Genomic DNA, 23885 nt, shown 5'->3' on the forward strand with positions numbered 1-23885 from the left:
CCAGTGACTGCGTTGCCTTTCATGTGTTTTTCCAGAATAATCTTCTCCATAACTTTACCAGGCACTGAAATGAGAGTGACAGGCCTGTAGTTTCAGGGGTCCTCCTCCTTGTCCTTCTTGAAAATCGTGACAACATTTACCAGCTCCCAGTCAGCTGTCAGCAAAAGCAGACTTCAACAAGCTTTCAATCAGGCCTTAAAGATTACCAGCAAAAAGCTTAAAAACACATATGTGGTGTGGTTTTGATCTCATATTCATGATCTGAAATGTTTTATCTGGACACTGAGATCACAGAAACGGAGAAGAAAGAACAAATTCTCAAAGGGTCCCCTCATGTGCCCTGCCCCTCCTCCAAGGTGGGCTTAGCTAAACTAGAACTGCACACTGCAAATATTTCCCTTGTTGAGCACTTTTTCTCCAGAGACTACAGCAGAGACAGAAGGCTGATCAGAAAACACAAGAACTAAAGAAATAGGGAGATCGTGTATGCAAAAACCCTTAGAATGCTGAATTACAGTGTCTTCATATCTTCCTCACCTGGATTTTTTTTTCTTTGAGTTCCCCAGCAGCAGAATCAATCCACGAAACAGAGAACATCCTTTAAGGACCATGCAGCAGTTTCTAGATGAAAATTGAAATATAAATTAGGCAGAGGTATTTGACAAGGGATATAAATTATAGTAGAGATACACATTCAGAGTTTGTCTAATTCAACTAAAATCAGCAGACTTTAAAATAATTTGGCCCATATTATTACAATACAAAAAATATATGGTGTATTTATAGCCTCAGTCTCTCCAGCTGTGTTGGTTTAGGTTTTATTACATCAGTAATAACAATTTATGTGATACTCTGAATAATGTGCTATTAAAAATTCAGTACAGTATATACTGTTACCCATGGGATTTAAACTGTGGGAGCTATGTGTATTATTCTCTACTTTGCTATTTGTATAGGAGTGAAGATTACTATAAAAATGGTTAAGTTATATACACCATGTGAATTCCTGCTCTGCTTGAATCCAGGTGAAGAGAAGAAATAGTTCAGTCCAGACTGCCTTGGGGGTAAGGGTCCCAAGAGTCTTAGTTTTGCAGTCTAAAGTTACACTGATCACACATTCAAGAATGAACAATAATATCAATGTGCTTTTTGAAGTCTTTAAAGAATGTCAATAGATTTGTGAGGCACAACCTCCCTTAACAGAATCCATTTGATGCTTCTCCAGAGCATGAGCTATATCTGATTTTATTTTTTTACAGCTGTTCATCTAATTTCCCTGGCACAGAAGTCATATTGACAGCTTTGTAGTTCCCATGGTCACCTTTGGAGGACTCTCTTGAAAGATCTGTGGACCATTGGTACATTTCCTCTGTTCTGTTCTGGCATGAGGATCAGGTTGAGCAAAAAACAACCCACTGGTGCTAGCACTTGAGAAGCTGAACACTTTAATCCCTTGGTGGAAATACTGTGCAGCTCCAGCAATTAGTTACTCTTTAACTTAAAATTTCTCTTGAGGTGTTTCCTACTGGCAATTTATTTTATGGACAGTTCCTCACATTCAGCCCCCCATGTTTGGTTCTTTGGCAAGGCAAATAATTCTTTCAGCTATGGAGTTAGTAACCCTGAATGCTGCTTCTACCTCTCACCCTCTATGGCTTTACTTAATCTCTTGCAGGGCTCCTCTGCTAATGGAATTTGAAAACATTTATACTGTTACTTCCACATTCTTGGCAAAACCTTAAAATCTTTTTGGTGAGCTCTGTTGTGGTTCTACATTTAATATGCATGCTCCTAACATATATAGCTTCCATTTTTGGAGGAGCTTGCATTTTTTTCCCTCAGATACCACAGTTGTCAATATTTATGGGTGGCACTGCCAGTATCCTTGTCATTATAACACTGGGAGCAGCAGGAAACAGTAACCACAGAGTATTTCCTTTCCATTGTCCAACCAAGTGGTCCATTGCATGTGACTAAGAGGTAGTAAAACAGAGGATTAATCAAATTGGTTAGGAATTAAGGTCAAAGCTTTCCTGGTGTTTATCTTTACATTTTACTTGTCTTTCTTGTATTGCTACATACTTATTTGTTAGATTTGGAAAATGTCTTTAGAATCTCCTTCTCAATACAATAAAAGGCGAAACTTAGTTCAAGTGTTCTTTGCTGCCCCCTTTTCTCTTTGAAAAGTGTGGCAGTGACTTTAAATTGCCAACTGTCAAAAGCAAGCAAGGATTTCCCATGGGAACCCGGTGTACTCTGTTCTTCAATACTTTCTTAGAGCATCTGATTGAATCTCATTATGAAGCTGAAGAGGACCTTTGGTCTAACTTAGCATCACAGTTCTTAATAATGGGGTTAAATAGTATGATTTCTATAAAGTATTGAAGACAATCTGAAAACAATCAAATGCAAAATAACTGTATTTGTTCCAGTTCTCCACCCTGTAAAGAGAGAAAATTGTTATAAGGAAGGCAACATGATCTGGACAAGTGAGTAGGAATTTCTGTATCTGACATGTTATTGCCCTACAATTAGTTGAAAAATAGCATTAATGTCTTAACCCCTGTTATGAGACTAAACTCAGAGGTACCCACATATTTCTTTGTGAGTGAGACTTGCATCTGCTTAAGAGAAAGAACAGTTAAAACCAAATAACTAAAAATTGCTTTCCTAACATATTTATTTATCATTTTCCTGGAAGAGAGGAAGTGGTTTATCTTATTCCCACTCTAATGAATGGCCTCCCTAGCATCCTCAGCTCTGCTGTGTACATAATTCTGACTTCTCTCAGAGACATAACAAACATATACTTTAGCATGCTGTGATAATTAAGGTCCTGAATAATATCTTTTCTCAGTGGTGTAGGGTAAAGGTTTTCCAACTGCTCTACACAGGCTATTTTCAGAGGCTTCTTAGAGGCAGCTCCCCAGCTGTCTGTGCCACAGGCAGGTCCTGTAAAGCAGGACCTGCAGCTCACCTGGCTCAGGCAGCACCAGCACAGAGTCATCTCATGATTCACCAGCTACGTGGTGCTCCACAGGCCAGTGTTTGCTGAAACAGCCAAAGGCAAAGTGGTGTTTGGATGCACAGGTAGAGAAAGGTAAGTAAAAGGGCACAGAAAATCAGTTAAAGATTAAAACTGGGTCTTGGGGGTGAACTGAGTGGTTAAGGGATGAAACTGGTGGTTGTAAGGTGAGGGAACATGCATCAGGTCCTGGTTGGAGGAAGGGAAGAGCACTGGGGGGATAACAGAAGGGGCTCATTTGCCCAGATTGTAAAGCTCTGTCCTGTTTAGGACAGATGCAAACCAAGGCACTGAGCATCTACAACACATACCAAAATAATCCACCAGAACTGGGCTAAGGTTTTGGTGTCAAGTCAAACGACAGAAAATACTTGTAAATCAAGCAGGCAGCTTCAAGTCACTATCCCATCTGATAAAACCCTTCAAGATGCTTAAGAGATAAAAGTGTAATATTTTTCTCTAGGAGCCTCAATTCTTTGAGATATTCCACAACTTCTTGTCTTAAGACCATGGAAAGTATTGTTATTATGATTCATATTGTAACACCTATGCACTTTTAAGCTAAACAAATTGGAGAGATATATAGTCCCTCACTTGCCTTTACTGCATTATAGGGAGCCACTGGACCGAAGCAAATTTCATTAAATGTTCCTAATTTATTCTGCCTCGTTGGTCTTATGTAAACAGGGGAGTTCACTAGAGAGCAAGACATTTAGTCCCAAAAGAGTATTGTGAGTGAAATGCAAATTCAACACACTACACCAAGGTAAGATTCCTCATTAGCCACTGAAATCTCTCAGAGGTGACAAGATAGGAGCTTTTGTGTACAGGGTACAGCACAGCATTCTCCCAAGCATTCACCCTCTTTTACAACCTCCCCTTGAAACCTTGGCCAGCCAATAGTAGCGTGGTTTAAATACCAATCTAGGTCAGAGAGAAATTTGCAACTCTATTTTGGTTCCTTATTTGTGGTTTATCTTTTTGCCTTTCTTTTTGATCAGGATGATAAAAATAACATTTTATTCATTTTTACCAAGATTTAAAAAAAAGTAACATAGCCTGAAAGGTAATGATTAATCCATTCTGTAAGAAAAGAGTTCTGATTTTGAACTCACGGGTATTATCTAATGAGTATAAATAGAAGTGTACTTAGAGGAGGCACAGAATGGCAAACCCATGATGAATTGTTAGGGCATGTTGAGTTGGTTCTCTCAATGCCTGCAGTCAGATGATTTCACTGGCTCTACAGATGAAATCTCATATTTCAATGTTTAAGTAAAAGTGTCAAAGTTCAGCTGGAGCAGGGACGGATACAGAGCAAATTTTGTGTGTGTTTGTAACTAGGGCACCAGAACAACAGAGGAAGCCAAAATGAGCCGGAAAAGCAAAAGGAGTTTAAAGGAGAAATTTGCCTTGAAGAACAGCTTGGTTAAAGAAGCCCTCTCAGAGTTCCTGGGAACTTTTATAATGATAGTAAGTGTCAGCTGCTTTCCTTTCTTCCTACTAATCTAATGTTGGACAGTGCCTGTGAGGGGACATGTTCTCTTTTACCCTGTGCTGTACCAGCAGCGTGGTGGCTCCTGACAATTCACAGCCCTGAATGAACTGCTCCTCTTGCCGGTAAGTTTGTGATTCCTTTCTTCACCCAGTGTAATTATCACTGGCTATAAAAACCAGACAGCTTTATGTATTACAATTGTCTGATCAGCATTAGATTTCATAGAGCTGCAGAATTTCAGTGAATTAGCAAGTTCTGAAAAACTCAGATATGCACAATGGATGTTGTTAATACTCTTCTGTTTGTTAAAAACTCAGCAGTTTATTCTACTTTCACTCCTATTCACTAATTCTATCTGCTTTAGCAAACATACTGTGTTGCACATTAAGAAAATTTTAGCTGAGTTGTTTTCCTGTGCAATGTAGGAATTTAGCCATGCGATTGATAGTGAATGTATTGGGAGTTGCATTGCCAAACCTTTGGAGATTTTGTAAGTTAACTATTTTTTGTTTTATTTTTAACTGTACTACATAAATTATGCTGTTGCTTGGTCCTGTAGCACTGCTACAATTTAGGTAAATACCAAAACTCCCTGTTTTTATAACCCCAGATTTTTTTTTACTTCTTATCTTTCTCAATTTTTCAGTGCATTTTGGACTGGGACATAGAGCTCTACCCTGTGATTCACCAGGGTAGAGAGCAGGCTCAGTAGCAGAGCTAGAAGTCAAGCAGTGAGAGTATTTATGCCAAACTCTTTCTTTCTCCTTTTAGTCTGAACAAAGCAGTCTTGCTTATTGCTAAATACTTCATCACAGTGAAAAGGACAAAAAAACCAAAGCAAGCATAATACTGACATAGTATGTTTTATAAATGTAACTGTATTAGCTAAATTTCAAGTAAGTCATCTAAAAAATTCCAGTAGCTCATAAAATAATGGTTTTTACTACACTTCAGCCAACTGAAATGTGCAGGCACTAAAATAATATTATTCTCAAATTTAATACCATCCATAAGACATTATTACAGTAAGGAGCACATTTAGAAGCAAGGAGCACAGGGCACTTTACAAACATTAATGAATTAAGTGTCACAACACCCTGGCAAGGAGGGGAAATGTCATTATCTTCATTTTGTATATTAGCAAACCTGATTACAGCAGCCTGCACAGGAAGCCTGCGGCAGAACTCTGACTATAACCCACATCACCTGACTTCCAGTACTCTGACCTCGCCACAAGATCATCCTCCTCTTTCCATTAATGAAATTAAGCAAGTGAAGAAAACGTATTAAAGTGCAGATTAGACCGCAAATGTTATTATTTAATGTCCTGCTGGATAAGACTAGGAGGAAATACAAACCCAGATCCCATTTTCTAGTATATTCACCATATGAACGCAGTAGAAAATGAAGCTACAACATTGTTGTTGATAATCTCAGTTTCTCGTTTCTATCTTACCCTTTCTAGTTCTAACCTTGGTTTAAAGCAGAGAAGAGCCTCACATAGATTAAACTGCAGCTTTCTCTGTGCTTGGATACCTCAATTTGTGTTCAGACTGCACAAGTTAACAGCAGTACAAAGTGTTTATTCTGAAGAAATTGAGGGGTTTTTTCTGTTATTTATTGCTTTTGCTTTTAAGCTCTGTCAGCTTAAGTCATCTACTTCTTTCACTTTAAGTACAGATAAATATTAAACACTTAAATTGGAGCTGATGAAAGGAGCACCCTGGTAAGCCAGAGGACAGAAATCCTTAAAAACCAGAACCATGTATGCAAAAGAAGTGATGGTAATAGGATGGTGGATGTGTCTTAATCTTGTTACTAAGTGAAAGTGAGGTGAGAGTTCACATCCTACAGGACAGTTGTTTCAGATCTTTGCTGAAAGCTGGTTTTTTTTCCCTGTGATGGGTTTTACAGCCTGTGGGGGGCACCTGTTCCAGGGAGTAAGGCTGAGACAGCCTTTCTGTTACCCACAGGGTCTGTCTAACTGGCCAGTGCTAACTGGCCATACCTAAATCTGCAACCAGCCCAGCAACACTGGGAGTTACCTGTGTGAAATTCCATTCCTCCAGATCACTTATTTCTACTTTTTCCGGAGAATACATCAAAGGCCACATACTAATATGAACTTAAACGAACCCTCTTTGGTAATTCTCAGCCTTGCAACATTATTTTCCAAACAGGAAATCTAGAAAGTGAAATCACTCATCAGGCAAAACCCAAGCCTTCACCTCAGGCTGTGAAGGGTGTGACCTGCAGTGTTGTACAGGTTTGAGACAATAAGCCTTGAGAAACTCACTGGGCACAGAGCTGGATAACATCTCCTGGTCATCCCTACCTCACATGCTGCTCTTGGCCTTGCAGCACGGTCCCAGAGCACGTAGATGGAATTCTTTTCAAGTGAAAATAAAGTGGAAGGTGAACTCCAGAATCACAGCAACTGTGCTGACCATTAGTGGATGCTCAGTCCAGTGGATCAGACTGGAGATGCTCCAAATAAGTAATCCCTCCTGGGAGGTCCACAGTCAGGTTCTCAGGTGTTTGCACTGCACAACTTGATAACACAGACATAGCCCACATGAGCCCCTCTCTCAGCTCATCAAAGCACCTGATTCCAACCTCAGAGTTCAGCGAGGAATACTGAACTTGAGGAGCCTGGAAGTTTCCCCTCCATTTGTACCGTGGTGGCTGAGAGCCACATTTCCCATCCTCAGACAGCCTCAGCCTTCTGTATCTGGGACTGCCCCCAAGGCCTCCCTTGAGGAAGAGCTCTCTCGAGAGCTTTTTGCTCTCCATCATGTCCCTGGGTCAGTACATTTCCTCCTCTTGGTGCTCCTGTGAGTTCCTCTGCAGGACAACATCTGGAAGCCAGCACAAAAAAGCCAAGAAGCCATGCTGCATCAGATAGATGGTTTATGTGACTTTTCAGAGAGTCTGTCTGGAACTCACCTATCCAACTGCCTCTCTGCTTTTAGTCATGCTTCTCTCCATATTTCCCCTTTGGATCTTGACTGCATTGCTCTCAAACAAAATGGGATTTACTCTGACATACACCATTAAGTATATCTGAATTGAAACAGTTCCAGAAAGAGATGCCAAATGGGCCATGTGGCTTCCTTTAACAGCTACTGCTCACCTAACAGAGCTTGTATTTCTTTTTCACTCTCAAGAGCATCTTACTGAACATTGTTTCTCAGAAAGGAGCTGCAGAGGAGCCAGAATCTCCTGATTCCAGAGCAGCATCTACTTCTTTGCTGAGACAGAACACAGGCTTCCATTTAGCATATAAAGACAAGTGGGGAGTATATGTATTCCTAATACATATTCCTGTACATATATATATTCCTATAAGCCTGGTCTCCAGCTGGAGGTGGGGAGCCTCTTGCAACTCCCATTGAAGCAAATGTTTGTGTGTGCACAGAGGATGCAGGGGACAAGCAAGAACTGAATTCATAAAACCCTACACTGAAAATAGTCCAGCTCATGAGAAGGAGGGCTATTTATCTTTTGATCATCAAATTATTTTTGTCTTGTTTTCATATTCTGTCCACCTCATTATGTAAGGTATCACTCCTACTTTGTTGCAGAGTTAAGTCTTGCCTGAAAAGTCTTCAAGATTGACATTGTATGGATTTGCTCAGTCCAGAAGATTAAAATTTAAGTAGCTTTTCTGTATCTTTCATTTTGTGGTCCTATTTTCCAGGGCATGTTAATTACAATACTGTATGGTAACATGTATCCCTTATTCTAAACACGTGTTAGAATTCTCATTACATGATGTAGTTACATGAAAGCAATCGTAGCTTTTGATCCTTTACCCCTTAAGTCTTTAGCATTTAATACAAAATCACTTCTTAGAAAATTTAAACAAAGGTAAACTCCATGTTCTAAATTTTTGTGAAAGGGACGCACTTTCTTCGTATAGTATAAACAAGATTTGCTCTGCATACTGTCAAGATATAAAATTAAATATCAGTAGCTTCAAGAGCTGCCTTATTTTCCATGAGCAATGAATTTCCCAGAGAACAGAATCTTGTATTTTTAGCTCTTAGACAAGTAAGCTTAAGTTTGTCAAAGCTAGACAAAAAGGTTTTTTAAAGTGTATTTATAATTGATATTTTGATATGTCACTCAGCTTTTTAAATATTACATAATGATGCCATGGGCCTTGGCAACGTCTGCACTTTGAAAGCAGCTCTTGTGTCAGAGATCCACACCTTAGGGTCTCTAGCAGCAATACTATAGTACAACCAATAAATAATAGATGTCACTCATTAATCTAATGTCATAACTGCATATATTTTGATGGCAATAAATTTTGTTAATGGTTCTGGTGAAGATGTGCAAACTCTTTCTCTTTTTGCAACTGTATTAAATCAGCATTGCAGACAAGACAAAGTGGTAATGAAGACTCATAGCTGTGCTGAGGTTAAGGAGGTTCTTGCACATAGGTATTATTTCTATAGTTTTACTATCATCAAAATCAATTAATGTTTTTTCTAGACAACATTCCTGCTTCTGAAGTCATTCTTTAATTCAGCGGAATAGTTAGCAGTGTGAAAAAATTGAAAGGAGGGTTACCTAATTGTTCTTTTACCCCAAAATGTTTATTACAGCAAGTAATGCTGAAAAGTCACAGGAAATCTTTTTTTTTCAATCCAAACTTAAGTTTTCCAGTATATGACATTTCAAACTTTCAGGTGACTCAGATGTTATGTTGCATGAAAGCTTTGAAAGAAAATTACCTTCATTTCTGCAACGTCAGCCCCAACACATAACTCAGCTCTCATTGTTTAACCAAGAGTTTACAGCAAGGTGAATTTAATTTTCCAAGACCTTTTTCTGTAGATCCACTTTTTCCCAGAAAGTTTGCAACTGTAGGACTGAAGTGTAGGCCCTCTCCCTGAGTCTTACAGAATATTTGCATCTTTCCAACGTTCCACTGTGAGTGCAAAACTCAAATTTACATTTTTACAGATGCAAATTTACAGGGTGTTTTTTTGAAAGTTTCACCAAATAAAAAAAAAGGTAATAAAGGTAATAACTTTTTAAAACTGTCATAAACAGTTGGAGAACTGAATAAAAGATAATAAATGTAGTTTGTGCCATGCAGTGAGTTTATATCTTTGCGATCTCAACTGTTCAATAAACCATTCTAGGTAAGAGTGAATTCTAGTGAGCTCTCCAGTCCATTATCTGATTTAAAGGCAAACATGACTCAGTTTCTCTAACCCACTCTTTACTATTTTTTACTATTAAAAAATAAAAGGTTTCTTTACTATTAAAATCACTCACCTTTTTTTTTCCTTTTCAACAGAAAATAGCTTAGGCTTTAATTCCTCATAACTACGCACCTCCAACCAGGAGGCCACAGCAAAGATCAGCCACTCTTTTCCTGCACCCAAAGGAAAGAGTAAAAGAAAATGTACATTTACCTTTATACTCCAAGGAGAGCCCAGAAAACCTCCTGTCTCAGAATCTGCAGTGCCCTCTCTTGCACTCCTCCTGAATGCTGTGATTCCCTGAGTGCTGATGCAGAGGCTAAACACATTTTAAGAGTTAGAAAGATTTTAAGCTTTTCAGTTGATGTAGGAAGGAAAGCAAAGAAACATATCTCAGCTCAAGAATAAACATGTAACATGGGAGGGAAGCAGCACCTGAATAGGTTCTTTTTCTCCTCAAGAAGCTACTAGGTAAGATTTTCTTTCCTTTTCTTCCTAGCCCTGATGTAAGGGGCAATGTTTCACTCCTTAAAGTTAGTGTCTGAATATCACATTTCAGTTCCTTTCTCTCCTGAGTTTCTAAAAATTAGTAAGAAAATAAAAATAATCTTCACTGAAGAAACTAACTCAAGCCAGTTGCCCTCTATAATTCAGGAAAGAAAAGCATTTAGCATTTCAGGATGAAGAGTGCAATATTAATCATAATAAAATAGGAGAAAATGCAGACCTTTGCAGTCTCTCCAGGTGATTTCAAACTTTTATTTGTCTCCTATTGCATATGCAAAAGCAATAATAAAAATTTAAAAGCATCAGTTTATATAACACAGCATAGTCTGTCCCTCAATATTTTTACTGTATTTTTTCCCACAAAGTAATTTGAACCTGGTCTTTATATGTTTTAAAAGCCTTATATACACAATTCATCCAAAGACTTATTAAATTTCCATTCATGTCTCCAAGTAGTAATGCCTTCTGTCACTAGAAAATGGTTTCAAAATGTCAGTAATTTTAAGGCTTATGTCTATACTATTTAATTAACTAAATGATAAGGGTGGGTTTTTTTCCACCCTTTATTTATTAGATGGCAAGTCTGAAAAAAACATAAAGGGAAATCCATCTGAACCCAAGAGGATATTGGTTGTGTCCCAGGAGATCATCAGGAGAAAAGATACAGTGATTTTTTATTACTCTAAGCTTGATTAAATTGTAATGTACAGAAATCCTTCCCACCCCCACCAAACATTTAATTAATGATAAAATAAGAGCCATGTGCTTTTAAAGGATTTAAGAATTACTTTGACAGGTAAGCTGTATTTTTATCTCACCTTTAAAAGCTTAAGTACTGTCTGATTTAACAAAAGATAGAAAATATTAAACATTAAACTAGATGAAGATTGTTCTTGCCTGAAAGAACAGGAGTTTCCTGCAACTTGAATTCTTGCAGAGCTAATGCCCTGACTTTTAGAAGCTCTAAAGATCCCTGCTTTTTTTGCTGTTAGAATTACTGCCCCTATTGAAAGAATGCTTAGGAGCCATGCCTAAATTAAGACCCTACAAAACACAGAAACATAGCAAAAATATGACTCTGTGTAGAATGAGTTTTTAATGTGTTACAAAACACCTTATTATGAAATGCAATAGATAAATTCTTAAGCAGACTTGTTTTGTAAAGGAAGGAGGTGGGAATGAAAGTGAGTTCTAAAACACACTCCAAATTAAAGACCTTTAGGAGGACACCATCAATTTAGCACTCAGTGCCTCTTAAACTGAAAGGTTTATTTACTGTTTTTATAAGTAACTAATTCTATATAGAAATATAAATGTTGGGCAGGGGGAACTGCACAAGGCTACAGTACTCCACATGCAACCCTGTACCGTTTTCATGGGCAATTTTGATCAAAGAGATCCCTGCCAACAGGGAAGTGCAAATGCAACCACTTTTCCCAATCCTCAGAGGATTCTCGGACTCTTCCAGCCTGTATCCCTGCTTTTAAGGGCCTAAATATGCAGTGCTAGGTCTGGCTGCTTGAAGAAATCATGGGGATTTCCCTAAGAAGTGAAATACCAGGGCTTCCTCTCATGTCCTGAGGTATCCCAGGATATCACTCTGCTCCCTCATATTTGGAATGGGCAGCTTTAGGATAGCAGGACACTCACTGCAAGGACAGCCTGAGCCTAACACTGCACTGCCTGACAGTCTGTCCCCTCCACAGCTCTGGGCAGGAACAAATGCACACATGGCAGAATCCAGAGCAGCACTGCAGGCCTGTCCAGTCTGGAAAACAGGAGAGGACAAGTCCTGGGCTAGCAGGAAATGCCTGTCTGAGGAACAGTGGGAGAACAAGGGTGGAAGCGTGGCGTGGGAAAAGGTTACTGCCTTACCTGAACAAAGGCAGCCTTACAGAAAACACTCCATTGGTGGAGGGATCCTTGGAGATTCTTCATAACTAGCTGTGGTTGTTGAAGTATGATTCTGTCCTGAAAACTGACTAAAACAGAAAATTCTGAACTATTTTTCTAGCATTTCCTGAATGAAAATGTACAGCTTATAATTAAAAAAACTGGTTTTTTTGCAACTGCTGACTCTGTATTCCTTGTAGCACGTGCACTCATGCACAGCATCATCAGCTGTGCAGCCACTGAGGCCACAGTCTGCCTGCAGAGACACCTGTGGTACCCTGTCTGTGACTCACCACAGCTTGGAGCTGCTGATGTAAAAGGTGTGACAACGCCCATGCCATTGTCTCCACACTGCTGAAAAGCAGGAGACTTGGCTGCTTCTTTAATGTGACAGTCTGAGTGTCTGGCTATGAATGCACATGACCTCTAGGGCTTCTCATAAGAAGGAGGCTTTTTTTTATAAGTATTTTGCTTTAAGATGCCTAAAGCTTTCCATGTAGAAAAATAGATTCCCTAAAATTCTGGATTCACGTATTGCAGGAAATCCTATTTTCACTGAAAAATGGTATTACAAGCATCTGCAAAAATCCTGAAAATAGTACAGGTCTTTAGTCTAATGAGTGGGATGCAGAAAGTCCTGCAGGCTTCCAGGCAGTAATAGGACTTTATGCTCATTGGAGGCCAATTGTTTTCCTTTCCTAACATTAGCCTTGCTATCTAAAAGAAAGAAAAGGATCTAATGTCTATGAAGCAAGTTTTTTTGGCAGAGAAGGTGCAGACAGCTCTTCCACACCCAAACATGTTCTTTATAACAATAATCTAATTACTTTGTAAGCATAAAAAGTCAGTGTTGAAGCTACTCCAATAAATTTAAGCAAATCAAGCTACAGACAACTGCTAAGAGGAAAACCTGGTAACATAAGACAGACAAGATAAGATAAAGAGATCTGGCTATATTCTACTATAAATTAAACTCCCATTAACTTCATGTAGTTTAATCAATGAGTTTTGTGGGCACAAATGATGCCTGAGCTTGGCCTAAAACCCTAGAATATTTAGTTACAACTTGATGATCTAGTTGGTCTTAACTCAGTCAAGCAAAGACTCACAGGGTATTAAATTGCTGCTCATGTAATTACACGATTAGGTGATAGTTTCCAGTTGTGCCAACCTAGCTACAGTAGGTGTGAGACAACTTTTTCTCTCCTTCTAAAAAGGTCAGCAAATGGAGAAATTATTACTGTGGCATGGTTCAGATTTGCAGGTTCAGTTCCCAGTGTTCCCACCCCTGAATGGGCACACACACTGGCTGTGCCTGCAGTGGTTCCTTTGCTGTACATGCACAGGCAGTCATTTCCCAAGGTGCACCGAGTGCAGCTGTGTCCCAGCTGGCTTGTCTGCCTCCTCCTGAGGCTGGTGAGCACAGAAAGGGAGCATCTGTAGTTATGTGCTTCCCTGTGACATGCAGAGCAGAACTTACTATGCCAGAGGATTACACAGCTGTTTCTGTATGATTCTCCTTAGTTCTGGTAATCAGGGAAGGGAGGCCACAGCTTCTCTCTGTTATTTCCATCCTTCTCTTGAGAATTTGTATTTGGTATACAGAGATGTTGTTGCTGTCTCTTATTTTTTCTATAACCATCTCCTCTGCTCCTGTTCTCTTCTTTCATCATCCTTGACCAGACCAGAAAGGGGTAATATTTTCGTAAGAATGGCCTTTTCTTTGAATCTGCAAAACTTTGTCTACATTTCAGCACAAAAGTGCACACTTGCAGATCTAACTGATTTCCTGAACACAACCTGCACCCCAATGTACACAGGGACCCAGAGCAGCCTACTGAACTTGCTCCACGTCTGAGCCATGTCTTTCATGAAATCTTGCTTGGGGCAATTCTGGATTGCTCCCTTTGAGAAGTCTAATTCCACCTCCTCTAGACTCATGCCCTAAACTCAAACTTAATGAATTTCAGCATAACCATTCTCTCCATATTAAACATATAAAAGCATTATGAATAGAATTGTCTCATATGAAGTTTTAAAAAACCCTTATAATTTCAGCTGTGAACAACTGCAGTGTATTTAATTCTGGTTTGCTATCTGTGTGTGCATCTGTGCTTACCCTTTGCATTGCTGGGTATAGGATGGGGCAACGAGAGCACTCCTAACGTAAGTGTGTGTCATCCACTGCAGTCTGACTGCAGCCTGCAATGTGTCATGGAGCTTTCAATTATACAGTCCAATAAACTGCAGCTATCTAACACCACCCTACCCTTACGTAACCCCAGAGCTGTAACACTTTGGCACCAGACAATGTTTTGTTTGCTTACATGATTATGACCTTAAGGCAAGAACTGCACCTGGGTGTATGACACAGTCTCGGGGCACTTATAACAGAAACGCCGTCTGCGTTACAAAGCTGGTTAAGAGGCTGAGAGCTTTTCTGTCACATTTTGGTGTTAGCTAAAACCCCTTGGGGAAATAATGGAAACAAAAGTATGATTTTTGCCTGTTTAAATTGCATCCCTTCTAGTAGGACTTGCTTGTTAAAACTCAATCACCAAATCTTTTTGGTACAGTCTATTCCTAAGGCAGGAGAGATTTTCCCATTACTTTGCAGGTTCTGAATGCGACTGCCTTGCAAGTGAAAATAAGCAATTAAGTTTGCTCAAGATAAATCTAGTCACATCCCAGAAATGGTAAGATTCACATCACTTACAGCTGCAGAGAAGAAAAAGTTTTCAGACTATAGACATCATTTGATAGCTTCCATACAGCTTCCATCCTTGTTCAGCAAAGCACTTAGGCATATATATAAAAAGCAGATTTTCAAAGACACAGAAATGGATCAGCTAGTCTGTCTCAAACTAAAGGCCTTTTGTATCTTTGAATATCTTTCCTATCAACTTTATTAGGACCTAAAAATATGCTGGAAGCTAAGCAGAGGCTTTAGAACTGAACAAACATTCTTTTAAGCAAATATTTAAATGTGTTGCTGAACTTCATTCTGAAGGGAACCAACATAAAACAGAAGCTAGTTTAAATTCACTTAGAATTCTCCAATGTGAATTATTCAGATATCCCCACTTCAGCTGCAGAGCCAGTGAAATATTTTGATAGAGCAATATGTGATACAAAGTCAGCATAACAATAACACTGTAATCACCAGAAAGTTGTCCCATTCCAGATTTTCAGCAATAAACACTAAAAGCTTTTTGAACTATCTTTCATAACTTTTATAGTAATTTCTTCATTGCTTATAACAACAATCTGTAACTGAAAACTTACCATACAGAATTAATTCCCTCTTCACTTTCAGATGCAGAGTTTTGTTGTAGAGGCTGTGAGATCTTGTTTATGGTCCAAGTTCTGATCTGTATCCCATCATTGTACTTAAAAACTGTTTTCTGTGGGGAGAGAAGTCCTCATTAGCAGACATTCTTCCTCGTGACAGAGCCAGGGAAAATAAAAAGCAAATGTGCACTGCAGCAAAGGCAACAATGGCACACATGCCACTAATCTCAAATTCTAGCACTGCTTCAATATTCAACAGTGTTTTCAGCTGTACCAGGACAAAAGCTGCAAACTAACCAATAACATTTGGCAGACACAAGGGTGATTTTACATTTCTCTTTCAAACACAGGCACTGGGGTGTGGGTGTGTGGGACAGGCTGTCCTCAGCCGAGGAGTCCATGGCGGGCCCATGACAATAACCATTGGATTTGCAATGGCAGTGACCGTAGCAGTGTATGTGACTGGGGGTGTTTCTGGTAAGTGACTTGTTTTCTCATACAGCATTTATTGCTACAGTTTTAAGGCTCCCCTGTTAAAGTACTTCCATTCCATGGTATAAACAATGCAACAGTAAGCACTGTTACAGCAGAGTCACATCAGCGTTTTGCTAGTAAATCCTTTATGTTGTTGTTTCCTTCTATTCTTTGTGTTTGATGAAATCTTCCACCAAATTCTTGTCTGAACTACAGTGTGCAAACCTTGGCAGACCTCTGGCTTTTACAGAAAGTATTCTGTGCAAACCAGAAATCTGCTTGGTGTTGCTTAGAAAATTCTGTCTGTAGAGATGATCCCAGACAGCACAGGCACTGTGTTTTAAGAGTTAACTGTGAAAAGCAATCCAGCAGTCACCAGATAAAATGGTGGCCAGCTACCTAGAAGGTAGAATGGCCCACTAATGGGTGTAATGAGCAGGGTTCACCTTGCAGAGTGCAATTCATCTCTTCATGTTCAATGACAGGCAATAGCAAGTCTGCTATTGCAGAAACAGCAAAAAGATTCAGTACTAGAGACACATTCAGTGATACACTGTCAATGTAATGCCACTGAGCCTTTGTTTCTGCTCTTCCTCAACATTGGTCAGGAATCTCTCTTTTGCCTGTGGCTGGGCTAACTCATCATTGTCTACATGTGCCATATGGGATGCTGCTTCTCCTCCTATTACCATCATTGAGTTTGGCCAAACTAATATCAGAAACGTTAGCACAACTGCTCTTAACATTTAAATTCTCCCTTTAATAGAAAATGATGGGCTGTAACAATAAACAGTGTTGTGCATTATAATACACAATACTTCATGTTCTATGCAGACTTTATACTGACCTCTTAAAGAAAATGGTACCCTTGTGCTCCAGTTCTCATAGAGGCATTTCTTACCCTTCATAAAGAGGATAAAGTTGTTCCAGACAACTTTCTGTAGGTATAACTAGGCCATTATAAACAGTTGCTGTAGCAGACATTACTGGGGCTATTTCTCTTCTCTTTTACAAATACTTTTACAGAGGCATCAGGAGGTTTCCAAGTTCACATTAGAAAGTGCTCAAGGTTCTACAAAATAGGCAGTCTTATAACTGTCATTGAAACAGAGCAGAGCTGTGCCTTAATACCACACCAAGTTAATTCAGCAGCACAATCTTTTTATCTGAACAACTTTAAACTACAGCTCTTGGTTTACATATAGGCAGGGAAACTCTTCTAATGCAGTAGCATGAAAACAAACCTGTGAAGACCTGTCCTACATTTGCATCTTTACGGGATATTCATCTCCGTTATTATGTAGAAAATTAGAGTTCAATCCCAGCAGGGCAGAGCAGTTGCAGATGTTGCAGTATTGTGCTTCCTGTGTTTCTCCCATGACAAAGGATTCTGCACACAGTGCATTTTCTCTGTGAAGGAAGAGGAACAGATATTTCAACAGGCTGTAGTTATCCAACATATGATCACTATGTGAACACTTCAGAATACCAGTTCCTCATATAGAATTTGTTAGCAATTTCTGTGGCTCTTTGGCCATGAAGTCTCATGTTTAAGTACTGCTAAAATATTTTGCATCAGTTCTTTACGAAATTCTAAATTCATGGTAACAAAAAGTACAGTCTGCATGCTTGGTGAATTTTAGCTTTTTTACTTAGGAAAATTCCTCTTTTTATTTTTCTCCATCTAATTTTCCTCAATATCTAGATAATTTCCCACTATTTTTTCCAATGTAACATTTCAAACCCACGACTGTGATCACTGCAACTACAAAAGAATGGGGAACACACTGTCCAAAGTGGACTTTTTTTTTTTTTTTAACCAGGACACTAGCAGTGGTACAAGAACCAAGAAATCTTTTAACTCCCGTGTGTCAGCATGAGAGCCTTCAACTAGACTTTTCCTTTCCAGATTTCATGTTAATCAGCCATCACTAATATTATTTTGACTTGTCCTGGCCATCATAATCACCCTGTATTATATACAGGTGGGGAACAATATCAGGTGTTGAAAGAAACAAAAATTATTCATTCCAGCCTGAGTAAGGAACAAAAGACAAGACAACAATTAATCAAAATTCACATGAAGGGCTGTTAAACAAGGTGCCATCTATCTATTTTCTCCCTGCTGAAGAATTTGAAACACAGTGAGGAATTCAAAATTAATTCAAGACTGGTGCTGCTAGGTCAGAGTTTTGGAAATGGTACAAAGAAGGTTTTATCCAACTTGTTATCTGTGTTTGTCAGTTCATTATGTATCAAAGGTGCCTGGATTTCATAAGATAATGACTCACTGACCTGAAGTGCAAACAAACACAGAAACTGTACATAGAGGCCCTTTCTCCATCACTAACCTTTGACAGATAAAGGACATGCTCTCTCAGGTTTTTTACCAAAGAAAAGGGCCATTTTTTCTGATATCCATCCAGACTGAAATGAGACTTTACCTGGAAGATAAGCAATGGATCCTATGTCCTTGCAGTATTTTTACTGTGGAGTGCTTTTTCATCTGTTTATTTATTTGCCAATTTGTATTTCTTAAAGAACAACTACATATTTGTAAACAATGAAGTTTTCCAAAAGCACCCAACACTTTTGTCCCATGTAGATAAAAAGTTTTGAGGGAAGCAAATATCATGTGACATAATAAATATATTTTAAAAACTAAAATTATCACAAGGAATTCCATTGTTACATCCTTTTTATGTATGAGATCAGATGGAGCTACTCCTGAATAAAAAGGAAGGAAGTTTCACAGGAAACAGAACTCTGTTTCAGCACAGCTACTTTATCAGTTCCCTTATTGTGGACTTGATGAAAGCCTGTGATGAAGAACTATGCACTGCTGTCCCCAGATCCCATGTAGGCATAGCTCCCCAACAGCCAGCATGAAGCTGGACAGCCCTAACATAATTTTATTTTGTCTTCTTGAAAACTGAGTTCCTAAGTAACCCCAGGTTGAAGACAGGGTCATAAACATGACTTAAATCCAGGGTACTCCAGATCTGCCTCAAGATACGTGATCAAGCCAGTGACAGTCCTTAATTGTAATACATTCTCGTGAAACAGAATTAATGCTCTGCTGCCCCAATTCTACCCTAAAAGTACAAAGCCAAAGGCCTCAAGGAGAGAGAATATGTTCAGAATGTGGGACCCTCCCCTCACAACTGATAGGGCAGATTTAGGTTTTTCTAGAAAAGTTGTCTGTAGATCTATAGATTACAGACTGCAGGACAGCAGTTTGATAAACACTACAGTCCACAAACACCAAGAACGAAGATGGAGCTTGGTGGCTTTAGCCCTCCCTCCTCTAATTTCATCCAGCTTGTTTCAGTTTAATTCCAGTCAACATTTAAGTGCAGAATAACGTGTAGAAAAGCATGTACTAGTCTTGTGCTCAAACGTGCCCGCATTTTTACAAATCCTTCACCTATTCTCATGTATCTGATTCATTGACGTGACTTATTTTGTGATTTATTTTTCAGGTGGTCACATAAACCCAGCTGTTTCATTAGCCATGTGCGTGACTGGAAGATTAAAATGGACCAAATTACCAATTTACATATTAGCACAACTCCTGGGAGCATTTGTTGGAGCAGCGGCTGTCTTTGGGATTTATTATGGTGAGTACACCTTAGACATGTTCACAGGACAAACTAGAGGTCAGGCAGTCTCTAAGGCCCCAATTTCTCAATGAATGTCAAGCAGGAAGAGGACTCTTGTTCAGACAGGGCTAATGGCAGGACTGAAGCTAAAATCATAAAGGAGAAAGGGAGAAGCATAAAGAGTTTGAAGGGAAAAACAATGGCTTGAACATTCCAAGTATCCTACAGATTTACTGAAACACTAATGCTCCAGGAAATGTTCTGATATTTAGAAAAATTATTCATGGGAAATCAGATACTCTGAGATCATGTATTTCTCAGTGAGGATTTTAAATTACTTAATAGCCAGGATACAGGGCTATCCATCTTCCAAGCAAATTAGAAACATTAAAGACCTGCTACAAGTGCCTGTAGGCAAATATCACCAACATCGTTCATTGAGGGTACAGGATATGAGATCAAGTCCCTCCTGACCAAACTTCAGACCACCCTAGAGAGATGGCTCTCCAAGGCAATGAACTGCAGGTAGAGTGATAAAGAGGTCACATATTAGAGAGGGTAAAGAAAAAAGATTACCATTATCCTTCAGGCATGTTTTTTTTCCCACAGCATGCCACAAAAGGAAAAAACTTAGTAACAGACTGACTGACTGGATGAATCCATTCAGTCAGATCAGTTATCCAATCCCCCACTCCAAAACTTTGCTTCTACTGGCCCAGCCTGTCTCCTCCAAAGTCTCTCTCCTATGGGTATAATGTCTGCAGACGGTGCTGGGTCAAGGTGCAATAGAGGGAAAATACAAATGGAAATGACCATTATTTGTCAGCTCAGGGCTCAGTACCCACAGTAACCCTGAGGAGAAAAATCTTTAGGAACCATCATAATTGTTTTGGGTCTGGTGGCTTTTTTTTGTTTTTAAGGTTAGTGTTAGAATTTGGAAACTGTGGGATTGCAGAACAGGATTTCCATCTCAGTTTGAGTTGTCCTCAAGTCTGACAGCAGAATTACATCTGTGGCCAGGATGCAGCAGTGTGTCAATATGATAAGGGGTTGGAGGTGGAACCACTATTCTGCTAAAAGGGCAGCAGTAGGGTAGGGAGTCAAAATAGGGAACATAGGGCTGGGGTTAGGGTTGGAGGCATCTTCCTGATGTCCAGGAGTGCGGGATTTTCTCATCTCCCTATCTCTGCTCAAGTACTTTGCCCTCCTCTTGTTATTATTAAATCTTAAACCTCTTCTGTACTTTTTCCTTCCTGCAACAAGCAGGATTGTCTCGTACTCATTAAGGTCCAGTGAAAACTCTATAGTTTAAAAACAGACAGTGGAGCTCATCCTTTTATTTTTTTCCTAATAGTTAAGTGCAAAAAAATAATCCAACACTACAAATGAGAGCCTGATCGAAGTAAACAACTAAATATTCTCTGCATCCATGTTGTGCCTTAAGCAAAACCAGAAAAAACACAGGAGCAAGGAGAATTAGATTTTTCTGTTAGCTTCAGGAGACAGGGAGCTGTTTCTTTGCTTGCAAGTATCATCTCATCACTGGATCCACTAATAAAATAATGGATTAGAGTTTGTTTTCCATGTCTGTCTATGGAGATTTGAGTGCTTCATCTCAGTGTCCTCTTATTTCTAAATACTTATTTCTAAAATTGCACAACTGTCAGATGGAATAACAATAATTCCTGGTGGCTGAGTATCCACAACTGCACAGCTGGGACACTGCTTGGGGCATCTTACCAAGTGTAGCAACTCTTACAGAATAATGCAACTGTATTCAGAATCAGAAAATGCTCCTTGGCACTGAGTTTGGAGCAGTGGGCAGAGGAAAGCCAGCCCTATATTGAAAATTGTCATTTATAAAGTGAATACTTCATGGTACAGGAGGAGAGATGAGACAGGAGGGTAGGATAAGTACATCACCCCAAATCTGTACTCAAATTAACTGTGCTCCAAGAAAAAGAGAGCACAGAAGAATCACAGGATGGTTTGGGTTGGAAGGGACCTTAAAAATCAGTTACAGCTGAGAATGAGAAGTGCACAGACCTATCCCAAACATTCTAGTCCTGGAAAACCCGGTGTCTATGGAGAAGTGCAGGCAGTTACTGGCTGTTTTCTACAGATGCCTTTATGGATTACAGCGATGGGAAACTTGAAGTCACGGGACCTAATGCAACAGCACATATCTTTGCAACATACCCAGCTCCATATCTGTCCCTCATGAATGGATTTGCAGATCAGGTAAGTGCACTTGCTGTCTTAATTCTGCAAATTAAATGTACTAAAATCTGCAAGACCAAGCAGTAAAAAAATACATAGATGTAAGGAGCATTGTGAATCTTACTGTTTTGGTCATATGTCCCTGTGTAAAATACAATGAGAATGCAATGCTCTTCGTGGGGGGGTTACCTTTTAGTAATATTTTACAAGCAAGACAATTTCAGGTTGTTCTTTTCACATCATCTTAATTGTTGTTTTCATCATCTTAATTGTTGCACTCTACCTATCTTCAGTGCAATATGTGTAAGAGGTTATCCTCAGCATAAATCAATGTTTCTCCATAAACCCCAGCAGAGTCATGTCCATTACATCAAAATCCAGCCCATTTTGTGGACCTATTATTCCTTAAGTAAAGCTTAAGCAAACAGTTTAACACACCCTGAACGACTGAGTTTCCTGCTTCCACAAGCCTCCTCTTCAATCTTCTCTTTGCAGATAGATTTGTAGTATTTGCTGTCTATCCTCTAATCTTACTTATGCAACAGTGAAAAAATGAAGTTGCATATCTTTTATCTACTTCTAAACTATTTACCCATATTCTTCAGTCATGCACGAAATAAATACTGCAAAAGTAAGGCATGAAAAACTAGGGATTGCCTGAGCACAGGATTCCTTATGTAAAAGATTGTGCAATCTGGCTTCAAAAAAATCCAAACAGTCTTTTGAAGTTTTGTAAGAAAGACAGTTCTGATCTTTGGATCAGTCAACAGATTTTTTCCTAAGATGTTTTTACCCATGAATGTTCTAAAACAAACTTGAAAAAATATGTAAAAAACTAATTTTTAAAAGCCCCAAACGTGAACTTCTTTAAATCAGTATAGAAATTGAATGTTTTGACATCACTGAAGCTTCTGTCTGTTTTCCCATCGAGTTAATTATTAGCAAAATCAACATTTACAAAGCATTTAATTTAAGTAGAACTGCATTTCCATGGAAGCAATTCTAAGAAAATTTCCTTCATCAGCTCAATTAGCATTTGCAATACAGAGTTCACGTTACAGTTATCCATGCAACATTAATTTGGGTAATCCCTAATTTTTAGCTGATCAGTTTTGGCTTTGTAGATTTCCCTTTTTCTTCTGATGTTATGCAATACCTGGATAGAAAGGTGCATATTTAGTCTAATTTATCAGCAAGAACTACAGGTATGTGAAACACTTCTATATCAGCATAACTGATTGCATTGGAATAGCAGAACTACCAAAAATTGAGTGAATAGAACTGTTAAATTGATAGGAAAAAAATATGGAAACAAAGCATCACACAGGAGATGCTTTTTAAATCCTCAGTTCTTTCCACACCAGGGTGTTGCAGATTACTTTTTTTAAGTGTCTTCAGCACACTTCTTGTCTTTTTCTTTCAGCACAGAGATCAAAACATCTCATTGCTGTGAAGTAGAGAGGCACTGATTTCCAAATTTTTCTACTCTGTATAGTGGGATAAACCTAAATACCAGCTCTAAGCCACCCCAATCCACAGAACTACCATAGCCCCTCTTTTCATTATTGGAAAGAATCTGCACATATTTGCTTAATATCCTTTTCTTTGCCTTGGCCAGGTGATGTCAACAGCTGTTCTTCTTGTGGCTGTATTTGCTATTTTTGACACTAGAAATAACAGCGTCCCGAAGGGCCTGGAGCCAATTGCAGTAGGACTTCTCATAATTGTTCTTACTTGCTCCTTGGGGATGAACAGTGGCTGTGCCATGAACCCGGCCAGGGATCTGGGCCCAAGGCTCTTCACCGCCGTTGCAGGGTGGGGGATGGAAGTGTTCACGTAAGTATGCCTGGATATGAGGTAAAATGCTCTTGGCTAAAATTGTTTCTAGGAAAGTAAGATCCTGATTCAACATGGTACCAAGCCATACTTTATATACATACAGGTAATTCTTTACATACCAGAAGCAGCGATTCATGCACTTTAAGCCAGATATCCTCGAGGAACTGGGCTTTAAAAAGGATTTCCTGCTCCCAGGGCAAATCAAACATGCATTATCTCTAATATCAATCATTGTTTCAAGCAGAACCTTCCCAAAATATTAGAGATTCTTAGAGGTCACTGAAAACAGGAGTTCTTTCTTCTCATGTTCTGCAGCT

At 39.1% G+C, this 23885-nt stretch overlaps 1 protein-coding gene and 1 long non-coding RNA gene across 4 annotated transcripts in view; one reads left to right on the plus strand and one right to left on the minus strand.

Moving 5' to 3' along the window:
* On the minus strand, positions 1 to 10015 carry LOC108639110. The gene is made up of 3 exons (XR_001920281.1): positions 9956 to 10015; positions 538 to 621; positions 1 to 64 (listed from the first exon to the last, which is right to left on the minus strand). It is a non-coding gene; the product is annotated as an uncharacterized LOC108639110 (long non-coding RNA).
* Positions 3986 to 23885, plus strand: part of AQP9 (aquaporin 9) — a 26110-nt gene continuing 6210 nt past the window's right edge. Inside the window, exons 1-6 of one of the 3 annotated variants that reach the window (XM_018069819.1) lie at positions 3986 to 4091; positions 4370 to 4498; positions 15784 to 15910; positions 19390 to 19527; positions 21632 to 21750; positions 23348 to 23565. In XM_018069819.1, the coding sequence (XP_017925308.1) occupies positions 4397 to 4498; positions 15784 to 15910; positions 19390 to 19527; positions 21632 to 21750; positions 23348 to 23565 (704 nt within the window). In that variant the 5' untranslated portion in view covers positions 3986 to 4091; positions 4370 to 4396. The other 2 variants (XM_008927161.3, XM_018069820.1) reach the window with 2 other exon arrangements.

Source organism: Manacus vitellinus, unplaced genomic scaffold (assembly GCF_001715985.3).
Source record: "Manacus vitellinus isolate BGI_N305 unplaced genomic scaffold, ASM171598v3 scaffold_16_pilon, whole genome shotgun sequence".
In the NCBI taxonomy this organism is placed as follows: Eukaryota; Metazoa; Chordata; class Aves; order Passeriformes; family Pipridae; genus Manacus; species Manacus vitellinus.